The following is a 20352-nucleotide window of genomic DNA, read 5'->3' as shown; positions in this document are numbered from 1 at the left end:
ATTTTATAGCTAATTGCTAAACTTTTAAATGTTTTAAAGATATAAATAAATGGTTGTGACTAGGAGGAGGGTGTGGCCAGGCCGTGATGATGCACAGCCGGCGCTGAATCAGCTGATCAGCGTGAGAGCGAGATAAAGGGGAGCCGGAGGCGCCAGTTCAAGAAAGAGATGCACATGGCCGTGTTGCATGTGTGTCTGCGTTTGTTTATGTTTGTTAAGTTAAGTTTGACATTAAAACTTTATGTTTACTGTTCAGCTGGTTCCCACCTCCACCTTGCCCAACCTTTATCTGTTAGAATGGTATTTTTGAAAAATATGTTTAAAGTGATGTACACTCACATGAGATGAAAACTCTAAGTCAGGGGTGCTCACAATTCTATGGAATGAGATCTACTTTTTCATAATGTTATTGTAGCAAGATCTACCATACACAATATATACATAGTCAGTAGTCCATACCTATTTTGATACCACAACAAATAATAATACTTATTTTTTAATTATGTAAGCATTGCTTCCATCCCCTTAAAATGATCTGTCTGCCTATCATCACACTGGTCAGAACCCAATTTTTTATGTGTTTATCCCCCATATTGATGACTGCCCCACCGCCCAAAATACAGAGTCTGGGGCAAAATGAAATTTGAGTGCCCAATACGTCACACATAAAACTCTGAACCTTCAACCAAAATTCCTGGATCCACACTACCAAAAAACATGGATTGCGTCTCCATCTTCTGACTGGCATTGCCAGCAAGTGGCTGTGTCTTTAAAACCAAGCCTATTCAATCTAGAGGGGGTCCAATAGAATCTATGTAAAATCTTGAATAGCATAAGGCACACCCTTGCATCTCTAGATTCAGACTTGATGTTTTCTAGAATAAGTCTTATGGACTGCTAAAAAAAAAATTGATAGTCCCTACCAAATATCTGTAAGACCAAGATTTGTACACATCCCGTGAAGCGTCAATGTTGCTCTAGGAGACTTACACACTTTTGCTTCACTATGATCAAGGACTGAGTCCATCAATAGATTAAAGTCTCCTCCCAATATTACATCATGAGGGGTGCCAGCAGCTTGCAACATCCATTCAAGATCTATAAAAAAGCCCAAGCGTTAGGTGCGTAAATATTAGCCAAAATCAACCTTTGCAACTGAATTTCTGCTAAAACAATAATGACTCTTCCTAATTTATCTTTAATCTGTTTGAGACATTTGGATTGTAGATGCTTACTTATCAGTGTAATAACTCCCCTGCTCTTAATTGAGCCAGCACTAACGAAAACATGTCCACCCCATATCTTCCCAAATTTTTCAGCTTCCTGCGGGAAAAAATGAGTTTCTTGATGAAACACTATATCATATTTCTTACGTTTAAGAAGAGAAACAACCTTCCTTCTTTTTATGGGGTGCCCCAACCCATTCACATTCCACGTGGAGAGAGAGAATCCACTCATATTAACATTTGACATTTTGACATATTAGAAAAAATAGATTGTGTGTCAAAAATAAAATGATAAAAGACCACATTCCAACAAAGTGCAACAATCAAACCCCAAACTTCCTCCTGAACCAAACAAACAGAAAAAAGAAAAACTTGCGTATTAGCCCCGTGCACACGTCTATCCCTCTAAACTTAAACAGTCCATGTACGCATACGAAAGCCCCTATGACAACTTTGCCATTGGATTGCTCAAGTCTGGTGTTTCTATACAAATTTTGTGAGACAGAATTACACAACAGAAGATAATCTATAAAACAAACTCCAGCCAATTGGCAAAATAAACACAAAGAACATGTACATTCATCCACATAACTGTCCCGAAGGTGTGTTCCTCCACTAAACAAGCTTCAGCCGCTAGCAGAACCAGCAAAAAAAGAAACAAAATAGGTGCTCAGTTTCCTCAGATGGTCAAGTGAATGTTCAGTGATTCGTCCACTTGGCTGCAACTTGAGTACCACAAAATAACTTAGTACATTGTCTTTATGAAGGACATCGCTTGCTGGTGACATCCTTAGCATCTATTCTCAATTTGGCCAGGAACATCAGTGCAAACGCAACCTTCCGTTGATGTAAGAGTTTCTTGCATTCCTAGAATCGATCACGTTTCTCTATTGTAGAATTCGCAAAGTCTGGGAACAATAAAATGCTGTGGTTCTTCCAAGAAAGCCTTCCTTTACTCCTCGCCTCGCGTAACACGAGATCTTTATTGGATGATCTCAGAAATTCAGCCAGAATTGATTGGGGCCTGTCTCCCTCAGCGGATCGCCAAGCCAGAACCCTGTGAGCTCGCTCGATTTCCAGCTTATGGCCTGTTATGTCGAGCAGACTAGGGAAGAGCCCGTCCACGAATTTCACCATATCCCGACCTTCTTCATCCTCAGGAATTCCAACAATTCGGACGTTATTCCACCGGTTACGATTCTCCAAGTCCTCCAACTTTTCCCATACGCACTCCAAATCCACCTTAGTCGCTAGCGGATTAGCAGCTAATGACTCCAGATCGATCCGTTTCTCGACATCCCCCACTATTATAACCACCTCAGTGAATTTTGTCTCCATGGCAGTGATCGATCGACATATTACAGCAAGATCGTCCAAGTCAGCAATGACCTTCGTCAGCATTGCCGACATGTTCAATAATTCTCACCAAATTTCCCTCACCTCTCTGGCCAAATCGGCTCCCTGGCTTGCGGCCTGCTGCTCAGGGGCATCAGCTTGAGCACGTAAGTGTCTTTTAATGTCTCCAGAGCCCGAGGACTTTGAATTCTTTGACATATTGTCTTTCTAGAAGAGTTAAGGATCAGGGTGTGTCGAATCTCACCGGTTTATGACATAAAAAGCATCAAAACTAGCAAAGTGCGTAGAGCTCATCGTTCACACGCCTGAACCTCGCATGGCGTCACGTGACTCCCATAAGCATTGTTTCAAGTTATCAAGTAATTACTCAAGACAAGTCAACAGTCTGTAATCAAATAAGAACAAAGAAACAAATGAGTAAAAAAATAAAGCAATAAATAGAAACAAATTAAAAACAATAGAACAACAAAGAAATTGCTTTTATTAACAGGCATTATCACATGACCAGCTAAATATGACTCACTTTATTTAAATTAATAATCTTCTGTAATTGGATGCTTTCACTTGCAGACATTTAATGTGTTTTAAAGATGGCTGACACCAAAAAAGATTTCTATAATGCATCGGTAACTGAGAACTTCCATGTTTGCATAATGCTGCATCTACGCAGCTAGGTTGTCAGTGCAAATAAAACACAACATTTACTGAGTGCACCTTTAACCATTAGTGTCTCAAATCCATAATAACATTTTCAGTTGTTTCAAAAAGCACATCATAATAGAACTTAATCAAGGTAGACGGTATACTGATTTTTATGTGGATAATGAGGCTGTGAGTGACAGACTTACAGTCTGTACATTGGCATGCACTCATATAAAGGAAGTAGATCACATCTTATATTCACAACTCTGGTTTTCCAGTTTTTGAAAACTTTTTGGAAAGGCATATTTTGGATTTTTCGTCATCTGTACAATTAACACCAATTTTAACAAAAGAACAACCCATTGAACAGACTGTTTTTCTATCCCTCACAGCCTCATTTTTATTTCTGTCAAAAAATAAATATGGTGCTACTCTAAATAAGGTCCATAATTCAAGCACAATTTCTCTATGATTCATTGAAATGATGACTGTAACACTAGACTGGCATTTCATACTCCAACAAGTGTGGAATACATATGTAAGTGTGCAGATACACCCAACACTTTTTTTTAAGTGTCTTTCAAAAGGTATTTTGCAATAAACTGATTAACCATTAATGAATACTGGCAAATTAAATACAAAAGAATATATAAAGAGTATAAATACAATGCACACTTCATTTCCATGACTCTGACCTGTAGGAGAAGACGGTTCAGTTCGACCTTATCTTTTGCCAATCCCTCACTCAGTGCTCCCATCTTGGCCAGGGAGTCCTGTAGCCCTGCATCCTCGCTTCGCAGTTTGGTGAGTGCCAGTTCCTGTTCAGCATTCAGGGCCTCCACCTACAGAGAGGCAGTACAAACTTCAGTGGGGAGTTTGGCTACATACCATCATTAGAGTTCACGTAACCGCCATTTATTTTGTAATCAGCGGCCTGGGTAAAATGTGTTTGCAAATCTTGTTAAGAGCACTGGAGTTTCCTATGGCAGAACTGTGGAAGACTGGAATAGCTATAGGTTACAGGCAGAGCAAGTGGTGTAAAATCTTACATAGGCACTATTGCATGGCACATATCAACCACTTCAAAAAAGCAGAGCTACATAACTCACCCAAGGTCAGAGAGTAAACTGAGTTTCCAGTAATTCAGCAACTGAGTTGGACTTTTGACAGGAAAAAAACCTTCTGTATTTACTCGATGGATAAATAATGCAAAGAAATCTGCATAAACATGTTTTATGACTGGGTGTAATTCACAGTCAAATAGTATTTACTGTATACAGACTTAGATCAGGTGTTATGAAGGACAATGCCATGGGTGACTGAGCGAATGAATTAAATAGTGGGCGAGGGAGAAAGTGAGTGAGGCAGTGAACAAGTGAGGAAGAAGGTGAATGAGTGAGTGTGTGATTCAGGAGAATGTATAAATGATTGAGTGACTGTGATAGAATGAGGTTGTGAGTGAATAAACAAGTGACTGAGTGAGTGTATGAGTGAAGGAGTAAGTGGGTGGTTGAGTGAGTTTGTGTGTGTGTTTGTGTGTGCAGTACCCTAGAGAGAGCCTGCGCAAGACTGCTCTTTTCATCCTCCAGAACCTCTTTCTGTAAAGTAAGCTGACTCAGACCCTCTTTTAGTGTGACCAGTTCTTTACGCACATCAGAGTGTCTTGTCTCTAGCTGTTCCAGAGTGTGTCGTCTGGACAAAACACACACAAACATGTCCACATAAATGCATACTTTTTGATAACTAAGCACACAACTAAGCCAACAACAAGAATCAACATGAAAACTAAAGCACACTACGGGAAAACAGCAACCAAATCAGCCATATGACAAAAGTGTTCACACAAAACATGAAATGAATCTAAACACAAAGGTATATACACATGCTCGTGTTCAGTACACACTAGCACAAACAAGCAGACATGTTTTTGCAAACACACTCCTCAAATAGATGTTTTCCTTCATCTGGCCTGAAAAGAAGACTTGAGGTTGAAGGTCACATAAAAAGCCATTCAAACGAACTCCCAGCACATGCATGCACATCATGATCAGGCTTGTTACCTTTGACCTTAACCAGTAAAGTAATTGCATTATGCATCTCCACGTTTAATAGATTTTTAAAACAATACTACTAAAACTACTTTTGGTTTGTTCAAGGCTACTTTACGGACAACATGTGCTAGTGATACTGACTGTAAACAACAGGACAGGGAAACAAACAAGGGCCAAGAAAGAAGTCCAGGGGTTTAAGGTTTCGCAATACCGTACCCCCTGTCAGATTCAGAACATTCTCTAGCCAGCTGCCTCTCCAGGTCCTCCCTCTGCTGCCTGAGGAGGTCTCTCTCTCTCTGAACATCCAGAGAGGAACTTCTCATGCCTTCCTTCTCTGCTTGTACACACTCCAACTGCTGCTGCAGTGCTGAGAGCTGCCTCTCCAGCTCTACTTTTTCACTGGGAAGAGAGAGTGAAAGAGCATCAAATGTGGTGGGTTTAGAAAAAGACCCATTGTCATAGGGTGGCTGATGAGAGAAGAAGAGGGCAAAAATTTTCAGATAGAAATGCATCTGTGCAACTGCAAAAGTCATAACACAAAAAACAGGTTTTTTAGATTTAGATTTTTTGGTGTGTCTGACTCAAATTCGTCAACAAATTAGTTTCTTGACAAATCTTATTTGATAATCAAAATGGTTTGAAATCAGATTAAAATGTTGTTTTTTTTTTACAATGTATCTCAGTCGGAACATTTAGATTGTATATCAAGATTTTTTTCCCATCATTTAGGACATGACATGCATGTAACTTCATACAAAGTGCACAAAAGTGTCTGAATACACTAATTTTCACTTACTATATATGACATTATATATGACATACTATCACTATATATTATAACTATATAACATTTACTTTGAATGAGTGAACAAATCAGTGTTCAATTTTCAATCAATTTTGAATGCAGCATATGCATAAATGTGTTAATACAGTAAAAACTTATGTTATTTCATGATAGACATGAAAACATTTTCTATTATTCTTTCAACTCTTTCAACACAGACAGCGACTCTCACAAGTTGTATGAGAAAGTCTCTTGGCATCGTGGTGACACTTTTCACGCTTTTCATTACTATAGCTACAGATACAGTACACTGGATATTGACAACGCTGTCTGAACAAACAGACCAGATTTTATAACTTACAAAATAACAGTATGATCGGTCAGTCCTAAATATCAAATTTGAGAAACAAATTGGACTTATGTGCAGTGTGAAAAAAGCAAAACTGTTGTGAAACATACCACAAATCTTCTAAATCTCTCTTTCAACTGATTTCATTGAACAATTACATCTTTTATTGAAGTCTCAGGTTGATGCAGTACCAAACTCTACCTTGTGACTAAACCTAGTGAAGTGCAGTATCTTTGGGCATCTCTGGTGCTTTCCTCCTCAGCTCTCTCCAACAGCTGGTTCTCCTGCTCCAGTTCCTTGATTCTCTGTCCAAGTTTTCGTCGTTCACCATCTCCCACATGCAGCTGATCTCGCAACGTGGCAACCTGTTCCATGGAAGCCTCCAGACGTGCTTGCAGGTCCTTAAGTGGACAGACATTTACAAGGATTATGCATGTTATTTAACCTTATTTAAAACATTTAAATGATTTGGGAGTGATGACAGCTATCAATGTGTCATGTCAGGATGGTGTTCAGGAGGCTTATTGCTAACCTGAATCTTTGCCTGTTGATGTAAAAAGACTCTCTGGACAGCTATCAGAATACTGTCTCTTTTCGAAGAGGAAATAGATACTGCAGAAACAGAGGAAGGAGTCTGCTCATCTTTTGTTAAATCTAAGCAACCCTCTCCACAAACCACCTAACAGAGAAGAGATAATGAGTAAAAGAAGAGTTGTCAGAGTTTGTCATTTCAGTCATGTACAAATAAACGATGGAATGAAATGTCAATGATGATTCCAATATCATTCCAATATGTCATTGATGTCAATAGCTCTTAAGAACTTTTGTACATCTGACCCAAAATATCATTATCAAGTTCATTAAACCTGATTAATGTTGTGGAGTATCTGTTGAAAACTGCTGATCTCGCTGTGTAAGGCATCCCTCTCGATTCTGTCTTCAGACCAACTTATTTCCTGTGCAGGAAGGCATTCAGGTCAATGGACAGCTTCTTGAACAGCCATGACACACACCAGACAAGACAACTGCATCCAAACAACAAGAAAAAATGCCTTCCCAAATAATGTCACACCGCGATTCTACCATGTCACTGCTTTACTCATTGAGTGGCCTCACCATCCTGTCCAATTTGCTCTGCAATGCTGTCAGATTGACTTCTTTCACACTGTTCTGTGCTCGGAGGTCCTTCACCATTTCCCCCAATTCCAGGATTCTGCACAAATATATGCACATTTCAGGCTATCCATTTTAAGCAAGACAAACACTCTCATTAAATGTTATTAAGAGAAATACCACACCCCTATTCCAAATAAACCATCTTCTGCTGTATTCTAGAAGTTATCTGGATGAAAAAGGCATTGCTTTTAAGAATTATAAAAATAAAATGGTATTCTGAGACCTAATATGCTCAGATATTAGAATATTTGCACCATGTTACCTTTCTTTTGCACAATGTTAAAAACCATAAAGGTAGGGTAATTGTATTTGTGCGTATTTTCACTCAGAAATCATCATGCATCAATAAGTGTACACTTAAATTTATTCTAAATTCATGATAGATTTATAATTTTTTTCTGATTAACAATTTTTTATTGATTTACATATTGAACACAGAAAAATAAAAATACATACACAGAATCAAAACTTAACCCCCACAGTCAACAAACACACCCTGGCCCCCAACAACATCCCACTGGTCATACATGATTATAGACACACACACCCAAAAAATAATAATAATAATAATAATAATAATCACACATCCAGCAACATTAGATATCTGCACCATTTCTCCACAAACAAATTCAATTTTCCCAGTCTTCTAAATGACCCTTCTTCAAAGGCCGCCACCCTCACCATCTCAGAGCACCACTCCTGAAATGAGGGTGCTCCAGCCGACCAAAGAATTGAAAAAAGAATCTGTCTGGCGATCATGACACTGGTTAGGACCCAACTCTTTATGTGTCTGTTCTCAACATCGATGACCGCCCCATCGCCCAAAATCTAGAGTCTGGGGCAAAATGAAACCCGAGTGCCCAATACATCACACACAAAACTCTGAACCTTCAACCAAAACTCCTGGATCTTAACACACCCCCAAAAGACATGGGTTATGTCTCCATCCTCTGATTGGCATCGCCAGCAGGTGGGTGTGTCTTTAAGACCAAGCCTATACAATCTAGAGGGGGTCCAATAGAATTGATGTAAAATCTTGAATTGCATAAGGCGCACCCTTGCGACTCTAGGTGCAGACTTGATGTTTTTTAGAATCCTAGCCCACTCTCCCTCCTCCAATACCAAGTTTAAATCTTTCTCCCATAATCTCTTGAGAGAAGTTGAAGCTCTGTCCCCCAGACTCTGAATTAGCAGGGAGTAATACACTGATGCCTCATGACCTTTTCCAAAATTAGTAACCACCACTCCCAGAGTATCTGCCAGTTTAGGGGGGTGTATGCTACTCCCAAAAATAGTACAGAGCAGGTGGCGCAGCTGTAAATATCTAAAGAACTGAGATTGGGAATCCCAAAATGTTGAACCAAATTTTCAAAGGATCTCAACACACTGCTCTCATATAGGTCATCGAGTGTAGTAACCCCCCTCACAATCCAATCTGACCAGCAGAACGGGAACTTATTAATACATAATTTGGGGTTCAGCCATAAGCTCAAGGCAACATTTAAATAAATGTCAAAATTAAACACTCTGAACACTTTTGTCCATACCGAGTGTAAATGTGAGATAACGAGTGTAATTTAACTTTTCCAGTTAGTTTGATAGAAAGGATTTGCAATGGCAAAATAGGGGCAAGAACTTCCTGTTCAATACAGAACCAGGGAGGGGCTCTCTCAGGTGGAAGCGACCAATGAGTCAAATGTCTGAGACCGAACACATACTAATAAAACCAAATTTTGGGTAGGCCTAGCCCACCTTTGTCAATCGGCCTATGCAGCTTAATGAAATGTAATTTGGGACGTTTTCCATTCCAAATGAAGGACTTCGCTATGCTATCAAATTGCTTGAAATAAGCGAGGGGGACATCTATAGGGAGATACTGTAGCAGGTAGTTGAATTTTGGAATACAATTCATTTTAATAACATTAACCTTCCCAATCATCGATAATGTAATGAAGCCTACCTGCCCACATTGCTCGAAAAATGTTCTATTAAAGGGTCAAAATTAACTGTAACTAAATCACACAAATTTGCTGGGAATAAAATACCCAAATACTTAATGCCCTGTGTGGGCCACAGGCTGAAAAGCCGTTACTGGGCAGTACGCTCTCAGAGCCAATGCTTCGGATTTAGACCAATCAACTCTGTATCCTGAGAACTTAGAAAAGTAATTAATAATTCTGTGGAGGCAAGGCATAGATCTAGAAGGGTCAGAGACGAATAATAAAATATCATCTGCGTAAAGCAGAAGCATATGCGCCACACCTCCCGCCATCACCCCTGGAAAATCATCCCCCTTTCTTATTGCGGCTGCTAATGGTTCCAGGGCAAGACAGAACAATAATGGGGAAAGAGGTCAACTTTCCCTGGTACAAAAATAATCCATTTGTTTGTACTGCCGCTACCGAGTATATGTAAAGTAACATGGTCCATCCAATAAAAGTATACCCGAACCCATATATTTCCAAAATCTTAAAAATATAATCCCATTCTACCATATCAAATGCCTTTTCGGCATCAAGTGAGTCTGATCATTCGCCACTGACCACATAATATTGATGAAACGCCTTGTAGGGCTTTACTGGTTGTTTAGATCAGTGTTACTATCAGAAATAATTAATAATTATTTATTTAGTTATTAATTAATATTTAAATTAATTAATTGAATCACTCATTAAAACCTCATATGGGGCTCCAGTAAATGTAGTGTGCTATGTTTAGGAGCAAGTTTGGTTATTAGCAATAATTAATAATTATCAAAGATAATTATTAATTATTAAAATCAATAGAACATTGATGAGAATCAATGTTAGCTTTTTTTAATCCTTTAAATCAACAATTATCAAAGATAATCGTTAATTGTTAACATCGATGAAACATTAATTAAAATGAACACTAGCTTATTGATCATTCAAATTCAACAACCATCAAAGGTAATTATCAATTATCAAAAATCAATAGAATATTAATAAGGATTAACATTGACGGGGCACCACCCTGGAATCAGGGACTAATAACCAAATAGTAAAACAGTCTCAATATTAGACTGTTTTCTTAGGAAAATCGACGTCCGAAGAATATCGATTTTCGTGAAAAAAAAAACAATGAATGAAAGTTTGAATCCGAGCACTGACATCCCATCAGCATAACACAGGCGTATGCAAAACAAACCAAAACACTTCTCTTTGTAATATAAACAAAGTTTATTTATGCAGTAATATCAATTAATAATTAATACAATGCAGTCAATAAACTTCCGATTTACAACTACAAACTAAACAGTGATATGTTTAGATATAGAAATAAAAATAATCCTATAACACATAAGGTGAGTGTGTGACAGTGTGTGTGTGTGTAAGGAGGGACGCGCACAAAATGACGGACGTGACTCTCGTGGACAGTATGTCACACGAGACTTCCGGCCAGGGAATATGACCGCGAATGGGGGCGGAGAGAAACCAGTCAATGGCAACTGGCGTCTACCAGTTACCGTGTGTATCCGCTTGTACGACAGCTTAGGGACAAAGCTGGGCTTTAGCATTTAAGCTATCTACGAGCCAAAATGTGTGCCAGAATGTTTGTGAGGGGTCACGTGCCTGCGTGTGTGTGGTTAGTACGAGAGAGAGAGAGAAGTGACAGCCCTAAAGCCGATTTCGCGATCGTGGGAGAGAAAGCAGCTGTTAGTTCATCGCTCAGAGACACAGTGGACGGCTCGTAAACAGTACTTTGACTATTTAATGGATGAACTCAGTTTACCTGTCTCACCCACGATGGCGAAATTGCACAACAGTCCAATTTGGTTGGACCACAATACAGCAAAACAAAATCGTGATAATTAATACCCTGAGTATTAATAATGAGCGGACATGGCGGTCCGTAAACTGTACAAGCAAAAACCTTGAAACACAAGAATAGCACACTATAATATTCTATCTCTGCCCAGACGTAAACCTCTTACTTGAATCGCATGAGGACACAGGTAGAATGTGTTTTCCTCCGTCCTTTAACTCTGACCCGGTTCCTTGAGGCTCGGGTGATGACGGGAGGCCGTTTCCTCGCTCTGTCGGCGGGCGGTACGGCTGTTGATTCTTGGCGGGCTGACAGAGAACTCAGAAATGTCAACTTGATTGAAGATGGAAGAGAAATCTTTAATCACTTCACTTCTGTAGGCAAACGGATGAAGATGCGAATTGCTCAGCGGTCTCCTTCGGATCCGTTAGAGTGTTCGGTTGAACACAGAGTAATCTCAACTCGTCCAGCGAGATGGAGATTGTATGGCCACAGTTTCAAGTCGGACGTTACTTCCTTGTGCCACGAGGTTGCACCTGAGCAGCGAAGAGCTGCGTCCACACGCTGCAAACAAAGTTGCTGGAAGCAAATCCCGAAAGCATTTCAGAGGTATTTCAACTCCTGATGATGTCATGTTTGAGGGACGTTCTGTTGTGTGCCTCATCCAATAGGAGTTGAGAGTTTGATCCTTTAGTGAGCAAGGCTTCATGGGATTTGTAGTCTTTTTTGGACTCCCTTTGTTTGATTTTGGTGCGATTTTTATCAGTATAATTTACGACTTGGAATGTGGGGGCTTGAGTTAGGTTTTTACGACTGTGTTAGGCCTGCCTTTGTCTTCTATCTGAATACATGAGGCCCAACAGCCTAATGTTATCAGAATAGCTGCAGCCCTGAATAAACCCCACCTGTTCTGTATGTATAAGAGGTGTCATAACTTTACTAAATCAGTTAGCCAGAATTTTTGACAATATTTTTACGTATAGCTGGTTCAGGTCAATTTGACGATAACTCATACACGCTTGGATCTTTGTCCTTTTTAAGAATCAGACTGATCCGGGCTTGTGACATGGTTGGTGGAAGCTTTCCATTTTTTAATGATTCCGTATACATGTCTAACAAATGTGGAGCCAGTTCTGTAGAATAAGATCTAAAAAATTCAGCAGCAAAACAATCTGGCCCCAGAGCCTTGCCTATAGGCAAGGCCTTAATTACCTCGCACTGCTCCTCCAAGGTTATCTCAGAATCAAGAGAATTATTTTACTCATTCGTCAATTTAGGGAATTCTAATTGTTCCACAAAGTTTCTAATGTCTTCATCAGTAGACGAAGACATGGAACTACAGAGATCAAGATTCTTTAAAAGCATTATTAATATCAATGGCTGAGGTAAATATTTCACCACCAGCAGATTTCACTGAGGGAATGGTAGAAAAAGATTCTCTCTGCTTTATATATCTAGTCAAAAGCTTCCCTGCTTTGTCCCCCAACTCAAAAAATTCTGTGACAAAATAGTATTATATCTGTATTTCAATCGGGTCAATCCTCTGAGGCCATCAGACAACATTCGGTGCTTCAGCTCTGCCTCGGCACATTTAATATTCCCTTCCAACTCCACGAGTTCTCGTGCTTGATCTGACCCCTAAGAACCACCTTAAGTGCCTCCCAAGCCATGCCCATAGAGGATACTGAGGTCCAGTTAGTCCCCATATAGACAATGATTTCAGCCTTTAGCATTTGTTGGAATTCAGGATTTTGCAAAAGGAATACATTAAAGCGCCAACTATATGATTTCTTTTCTCCGTATGTGGCAACACCTCTAAACTCACCAGGGCATGATCTGAGACTAAAATGTTTTCAATTGAACAATCAACAACAGATGAAATGAGGGACTTAGATATATAATAAATAAATAAATAAATAAATAAATAAATAAAAATAAAATTAGAATAAATCTTATGGATTGATGAATTTTTTTTTATAGTCCCTACCAGATGGGTTCAAAAGTCTCCAAATATCTGTAAGACCAAGACTTTTACACATGCTGTGTGTCACGTATTCCCTGTGTTTTTGCTTAGACTTTTATTTTGAAATTCTTGTTTAGTTCCCTGTTCCTGTTAATTTTGTAGTATTTGTTTTCCCCTGATTGTTTTCCCCAGGTGTTCCTCGTTTCCTTGTTTGCCCATTTGTATTTAAGCCCTTATTTCCCCTGGTTTCTTTGTCAGATTTTGTGTTTTTTTTTATATATTCTGAGTTTCTTTGTTTATCCTTTTGTTAATAAAGCTGTGTTTAGATCCTCATTCCTCGCCTGCCTCGTCACAGAAAGACTGACCAAAAAATGGATCTAGCAGACATGTTCACTCAATTGAGCCGGGCAGATTTATCCATTAGGGAATACTCCCGTTTCTTCTGCACTATTGCCAGCCTCACAGGTTTTGAGGACTCCCATCTCAAGGCAATATACTGAATAGGTTTAACCTATTATTGGTGGAGGGAATTGCCTGAGATGGGAGACTACACATGGAGGGAATATGTGAGGTTAACCCAGGACACTCTGGAATCTGAGGATCCTCCTCTCCCTACGCTGACCCCGGCTTCAGTGGTCTCGAAGCCTGCCAAGGCCAACGAGCCAGCGTCCACGCCTGCCACGGCCAACGAGCCAGCGCCCACGCCTGCCACGGCCAACGAGCTAACGCCCACGCCTGCCACGTCCATCCAAGAGCCTGCGTTGCCAGCCTCATCCGTCCCAGAGCCAGCGTTGCCAGCCTCGTCCATCCCAGAGCCACCGTTGTCAACTTCAGCCATCCAGAGGAGGAGGAGAAGAAAAGTTTCTGTTCCCGAGTCTCTTCCCATGCCCACGACCACAGAGGTCGTTCCCGAGTCTCTTCCCATGTACACGACCATGGAGGTCATTCCCGAGTCTCCGCCCATGCCCACGACCACAGAGGTCATTCCCGAGTCTCCGTTCATGCCCACGACCACAGAGGTCGTTCCTGAGTCTCTGCCCATGCCCACAACCACAGAGGTCGTTCCTGAGTCTCTGCCCATGCCCACGACCATGGAGGTCATTCCCAAGTCTCCACTCATGCACACGACTACAGAGGTCGTTCCCGAGTCTCCACTCATGCCCATGACCCCAGAGGTTGTTTCCCAGTTTCTGCCCATGTTCTCGACCACAGAGGTCGTTTCCCAGTTTCTGCCCATGTTCTCGACCACGGAGGTCGTTCTCAAGTCTCATCCCATGAACACGACCATGGAGGTCACTGCCAAGTCTCTGCCCATGCCCATGACCACGGAGGTCGTTCCCGAGTCTCTTCCCATGTTCGTGACCACGGAGGTCATTTCCCATTCATCCAAAACTGCCACGGCTCGGCCTTCCACAGCTCCGCCCGCTCCCCCAGAGACCATTCCTCCTGCGGCTCCACCCTCTCCCCAGAGACCATTCCTCCTGTGGCTCCGCCCGCTCCCCCAGAGAACATTCCTCCTGCGGCTACCCCCTCTCCCCCAGAGACCATTCCTCCTGCGGCTCCGCCCTCTCTCCCAGAGACCATTCCTCCTGCGGCTCCCCCCCTCTCCCCCAGAGACCATTCCTCCTGCGGCTCTGCCCTCTCTCCCAGAGACCATTCCTCCTGCAGCTCCGCCCTCTCCCCCAGAGACCATTTTTCCTGCAGCTCCGCCCGCTCCCCCAGAGACTCCTCCTACAGCGGCTCCGCCGCCTGACCCTGCCTCGGCCCTGCGGCCACCTCCCAGGCCTCCTGACCCTGTCTCGGCCCTACGGCCGCCTCCCAGGATTCCTGACCCTGTCTCGGCCCTGCCGCCACCTCCCAGGACTCCTGACCCAGTCCCCACCTTGAGGCCACCTCCTTGGTCTCCTGGCTGTCCACCTGATTTACTCTGGTCTCCCTGGTCTCCTGGCCATCTGCCTGATCTGCTCTGGTCACCCTGGACTCCTGGCCATCTGCCTGATCTGCTCTGGTCTCCTTGGTTTCCTGGCCATCCGCCTGATCTGCTCTGGTCTCCTTGGTCTCCTGGCTGTCCTACCTGTTTTCCCCCACACCCCATGGACAATTTGGTTTTTTGTTTTGTTTTGGGAGCATCTGGAATCCGCTCCTTAAAAGGGGGGCTCTGTCACATATTCCCTGAGTTTTTGCTTAGACTTTTATTTTGAAATTCTTGTTTAGTTCCCTGTTCCTGTTAATTTTGTAGTCCTTTGTAGTTTCTTTTCATGGTTGGTTTTCCCCTGATTGTTTTCCCCAGGTGTTCCTCATTTCCTTGTTTGCCCATTTGTATTTAAGCCCTTGTTTCCCCTGGTTTCTTTGTCAGTCTTAACATGTGTTGTCATGTTCTGTGCTTGGTTTCCCATGTTTTGTTTTTTATATTCTGCGTTTCTTTGTTTATCCTTTTGTTAATAAAGCTGCGTTTAGATCCTCATTCCTCGCCTGCCTCGTCACACTGTGAAGCATCAGAGTTTACACACTTTTGCTTCACTATGATCAAGGACAGAGTCCATCAAAATATTAAAGTCTCCTCCCAATATTATATCATAAGGGGTGCCAGCGGCTTGCAACATCCCTTCAAGATCTATAAAAAAGCTCTTATCATCAGCGTTAGGTACGTAAATATTAGCCAAAATCAACCTTTGCCCCTGAATTTCTGCTAAAACAATAATGACTCTTCCAAATTTATCTTTAATCTGTTTGAGACATTTGGATTGTAGATGCTTACTTATCAATGTAATGACACCCCTGCTCTTAATTGAGCCAGCATTAAAGAAAACATGTCAACCCCATATCTTCCCAAATTTTCCAGCTTCATGTGGGGAAAGATGCATTTCTTGAAGAAACACTATATCATATTACTTACATTTAAAAAAAGAAATAACCTTCCTTCTTTTTATGGGGTGCCCCAACCCATTCACATTCCATGTGGAGAGAGACAATCCACTCATATTAACATTTGACATTTTGACATATTAGAAAAAATTGATTGTGTGTCAAAAACTAATCTATAAAGACCACATTCCAACATTAGAGCAACAAACAAACCCCGATCTTCCCCCAGAACAAAAAAAAAAAACAGAAAAAAGAAAAACGTGCACAGTGACCCTGCGCATGACAGTGCCAACTGGCACCCATCCCTCTAAACTCAAACAGTCCATGTACGCCTACGAGAGCCCCCACGACAGCTTTGCCGTCAGATTGCTCAAGTTCGGTGTTTCTATACAAATTTTGTGAGACAGAATTACACGACAGAAAATAATCTATGAAACAAACTCCAGCCAATATGAGGCATAAGCACAAAGAGTGTGTAGGTTCATCCACATAACTGTCCCGAAGGTTTGTTCCTCCACAAAACAATCTCCAGCTGCTAGCAGAACCAGAAAAAAACAAAAACAAAAAAAAAGCCCGTTCAGTTTCCTCGGGCAGTCAAACGAATGTTCAGCGAGCCGGCCCATTCGGCTGTTACATGAGTGTGACACATAACCTAATCACTCTAATGATTTGCAATAAATATTCCACAAAACAAACTCCATCCAATAGGAGGCTGTGGTGAGCAGGGCGCAGTCGAGCAGCGTCTCTCTCATGTCTGCCACTGTCTCTTCTCCTTAAGTACTCCAGCCACCCCTCGCTGGAACACGAGGCCGGTGTGGCACGCAGGTGGATGTCATTCGATACTTATCTTCTCGGCCTCGCTCTGCCCAGACTCCACTCGGCTCGGCTCTGCTCATCACAGAGGCATTAGCACAAAGAACGTGCAGATTCATCCACATACTGTCCTGAAGGAGTGTTATTCCACAAAACAAACTCCAGCCGCTAGGCGGAACCAGCACAAAAAGAAACAAAAAAGGTTCCCAGTTTCCTTGGACAGTCAAATGAATGTTCAGTGAGTCAGGCCCACTCGGCTGTTACATGAGAGCAACAAATGCCCTAATCACTCCAATGTTTGCAATAAATATTCCACAAAACAAACTCCATCCAATAGGAGGCATAAGCACAAAGTACATGCAGATACATCCACAAACTGTCTCGAAGTAGTGTTATTCCACAAAACAATCTTCAGCAGCTAGGCGGAGCCAACACAAAAAGAAACAAAGAAGGCTCCCAGATTCCTTGGACAGTCAAGTGAATGTTCAATGAGTCAGGTCCACTCGGCTGCATCGAGAGCATCACACAATGACTTACTCAATCCATTTACTTTATGAAGGACATCACTTGCTGTGGGCATGTAAATATTTTGCGGCTATCCTTAGTATCTATTCTCAATTTGGCTGGGAACATCAGTGAAAAAGTGACCTTCCGTTGATGTAAGAGTTTCTTGCATTCCTTGAATCGATCACGTTTCTCTCGTCGAATTTGCAAAGTCTGGGAACAAGAAAATGTTGTGGTTCTTCCAAGAAAGCTTTCCTTTACTCCTCACCTCACATAACACAAGATCTTTATCGGATGATCCCTGTGAGCTTGCTCAATTTCCAGCTTATGGCCTGTTATGTCGAGCAGACTCGGGAAGAGCTCAACTAGGAATTTCACCATATCTTGGCCTTCTTTGTTCTCAGAAACTGCAACTATTCGTTGTTTCACCGGTTACGATTCTCAATGTCTTCCAACTTTTCCCAAATGCGCTCCAAGTCTGTCTTGGTTGCTAGCGGGTTAGCAGCTAATTCCCTCTCTGATGACTCCAATCGATCCGTTTCTCAACATCCACCACTCTTGAAACCAACTCAGAGAATTTCGTCTCCATGCCAGTGATCGATCGACGTATTACAGCAAGATCCTCCAAGTCAGCAACGACCTTTGCCAGCATTGTCAACGTGCTCAGCAGTTGATGCTGAATCTCTCCCACTGCACCGTCCAAACTGAGTCCCCAGTCTGCGGCCCTGTCAGGGGAATCAGCTTGAGCATGTAAGTGTCTTTTAATGACTCCAGAGCCTGAGGATTTTGAATTCTTTGACATATTGTCTTCATAGAACAGTTATGGAACAGGGTGTATTGAATCTCACCGGTTTATGACACAAAACGTATTTAAAACTAGCAAAGTGCGCAGAGCTCGCCGTTCACACATCCAACCCTCGCATGGCACCACACGACTCCCCTGGTAGATACAGTATACAGCTGTACGGTACGCATCATTTGTAACAATAGAATATTTTTTTCCTAATTTGATTTTCTGACATAAAATAGCTTTAATAACAAAACTAAAAAATACATTTTTAAAACTTTTATTTATTTATTTACTATTTATTTAGCTTCTGTAAAAACATTTAGAAAACATTGTCATATGGCAAATCTGTACCACAATGGAAAAAAGTATCTTAAAAAAGTGTAAATTTCTCCTTAAATTATGTATTTATACACTTGGAACTCCTACAAATTAAAACTAAGTGAATCATTATCATGCATTCTTCAATATTTGTTGATCATTTTCATGGTCACTAAAGCCTAGCTCATCCTCACTGTTGTCAATTGGAAGAACTAACTGACTCTTCTTGACCTTACCATAAAACATTGCTGTGTTCATTTTTATCTTAAAAGAAGAAATACAAATCATTATTGTTATTTATGCATACATGCAATTATATTGTGGTTAACATTTTTAAAGAAATAAATGCAATAATACTGTAAAGATGCCACTATTATAGCAATTTTTCCATTGTGGTGAATTGTTGCCATATGGCAACGCTTATATTTTCAAAACTATGATACATAAAGTTGACCAGTTAACAACAACTTATAATTAACAGATGCAGCAAAAATAAATAATTAAACAAATAAAATAAGAAGAAACATACCAAAATTAGTTTAATAGAGTAATTTGTAGAACACTTCAACAGGTGTCTCCCCTGTCATTTGGCTTAAAAACAGCATATTATTGGTTTCTTAAAGACCGCCCTTTTATACAATGAGAATTAGAAATTGAGTGGCCCTAAAAAAGGCTGACTTATTTTGGGGTAACAAAAATGTGTGTTATAGCACAAACTAAGATCACATGCAATCTATATAAAAGGCTTACACTTGGCTTTACACAGATCTTTCCGGGCATTCTCTTAGATGAGAGTGCATCTTTAAGGATACATTTGCAGAGAGTGATGAATCACACTGTAAAGGAGAGGTTGTGCAGAAATCCCTTATATGGAGACTGTTTGGGTGTGTTTTATACAAAGTAATGCAGGGACAAGCTCCTTCATTTGAAATAGTCCAGATTTATCAATATCAGAACAAAGGTAAGAATGAATTTTTGGAACTTTTTTGGAAACATAAATATGTAAAAACTAGTGCCGCAAAAATGGGTTCTACAACATGTGCAACGAATAAGCAATGAATCAACCCCAAAGGTGGATTGCCGAAACGTCCAAGGGGTGCTAATGTTGATATTGCATACATCCCCGTAAATGGGTAGTAGTTACGCCCCTGCATATTTATCATTGAATGTGATCCATTGTGAATAACAATACCTAGGTTGAAGTGAAATTATCAGACACTACAGTGATCCTCATTTGTCTATGGCCCTTTTCTTCCCTCTGTAATAAAGTGCAGCTAAAAGTTCATATATCAAAATGGAGAATGATCTCTGCACTCTCCATAATAAAACTGTCACTGATGAAAAGATCTAGGAGAGAGAAGCTGAAATGACTCCATTCATCAGAAGACCCAAACTATTCTCTGTCAGATCTACAGAACAGATCACAAAAGAAAGTGTCAGAGACCACTGACACATTATACAAGTAATTGAAAAATGTAGTGGATACTGAGCAAAAAGAGACACCCCGTCTCACTCTTTCTCACTCTAGATTTGGCATGCCACATGGTTGGATAGATGAAGCAATCCATGCTGACCTTCCCTGTGTGTCAGCACTCAGGACAATGCTCAATGAGTCATGTAGGAGATGTGAGTTCAGGACATCAATAATTCAATTTAAAGCATTGAAGTTATCTTGGGATATGTGCTGAAATATTGGACACTGCAAAGTCCTATGAATATGATAATTTAA

General features: G+C 41.0%; 1 protein-coding gene across 1 annotated transcript in view; it reads right to left on the bottom strand.

Moving 5' to 3' along the window:
- Positions 1-20352, bottom strand: part of LOC127448750 (rootletin-like) — a 104679-nt gene that overhangs the window by 41890 nt on the left and 42437 nt on the right. The window contains exons 10-16 of the mRNA XM_051711563.1: positions 7525-7621; positions 7275-7364; positions 6941-7087; positions 6610-6809; positions 5492-5674; positions 4772-4916; positions 3920-4066 (exon numbers count right to left, since the gene is read on the bottom strand). Of these exons, the coding sequence (XP_051567523.1) occupies positions 3920-4066; positions 4772-4916; positions 5492-5674; positions 6610-6809; positions 6941-7087; positions 7275-7364; positions 7525-7621 (1009 nt within the window). The remainder of the gene's footprint in view (positions 1-3919; positions 4067-4771; positions 4917-5491; positions 5675-6609; positions 6810-6940; positions 7088-7274; positions 7365-7524; positions 7622-20352) is intronic.

Source organism: Myxocyprinus asiaticus, chromosome 12 (genome assembly GCF_019703515.2).
Source record: "Myxocyprinus asiaticus isolate MX2 ecotype Aquarium Trade chromosome 12, UBuf_Myxa_2, whole genome shotgun sequence".
Lineage (NCBI taxonomy): Eukaryota > Metazoa > Chordata > Actinopteri > Cypriniformes > Catostomidae > Myxocyprinus > Myxocyprinus asiaticus.
The sequence above is the reverse complement of the archived record's forward strand: the minus strand, read 5'-3'. Positions and strand labels throughout refer to the sequence as shown.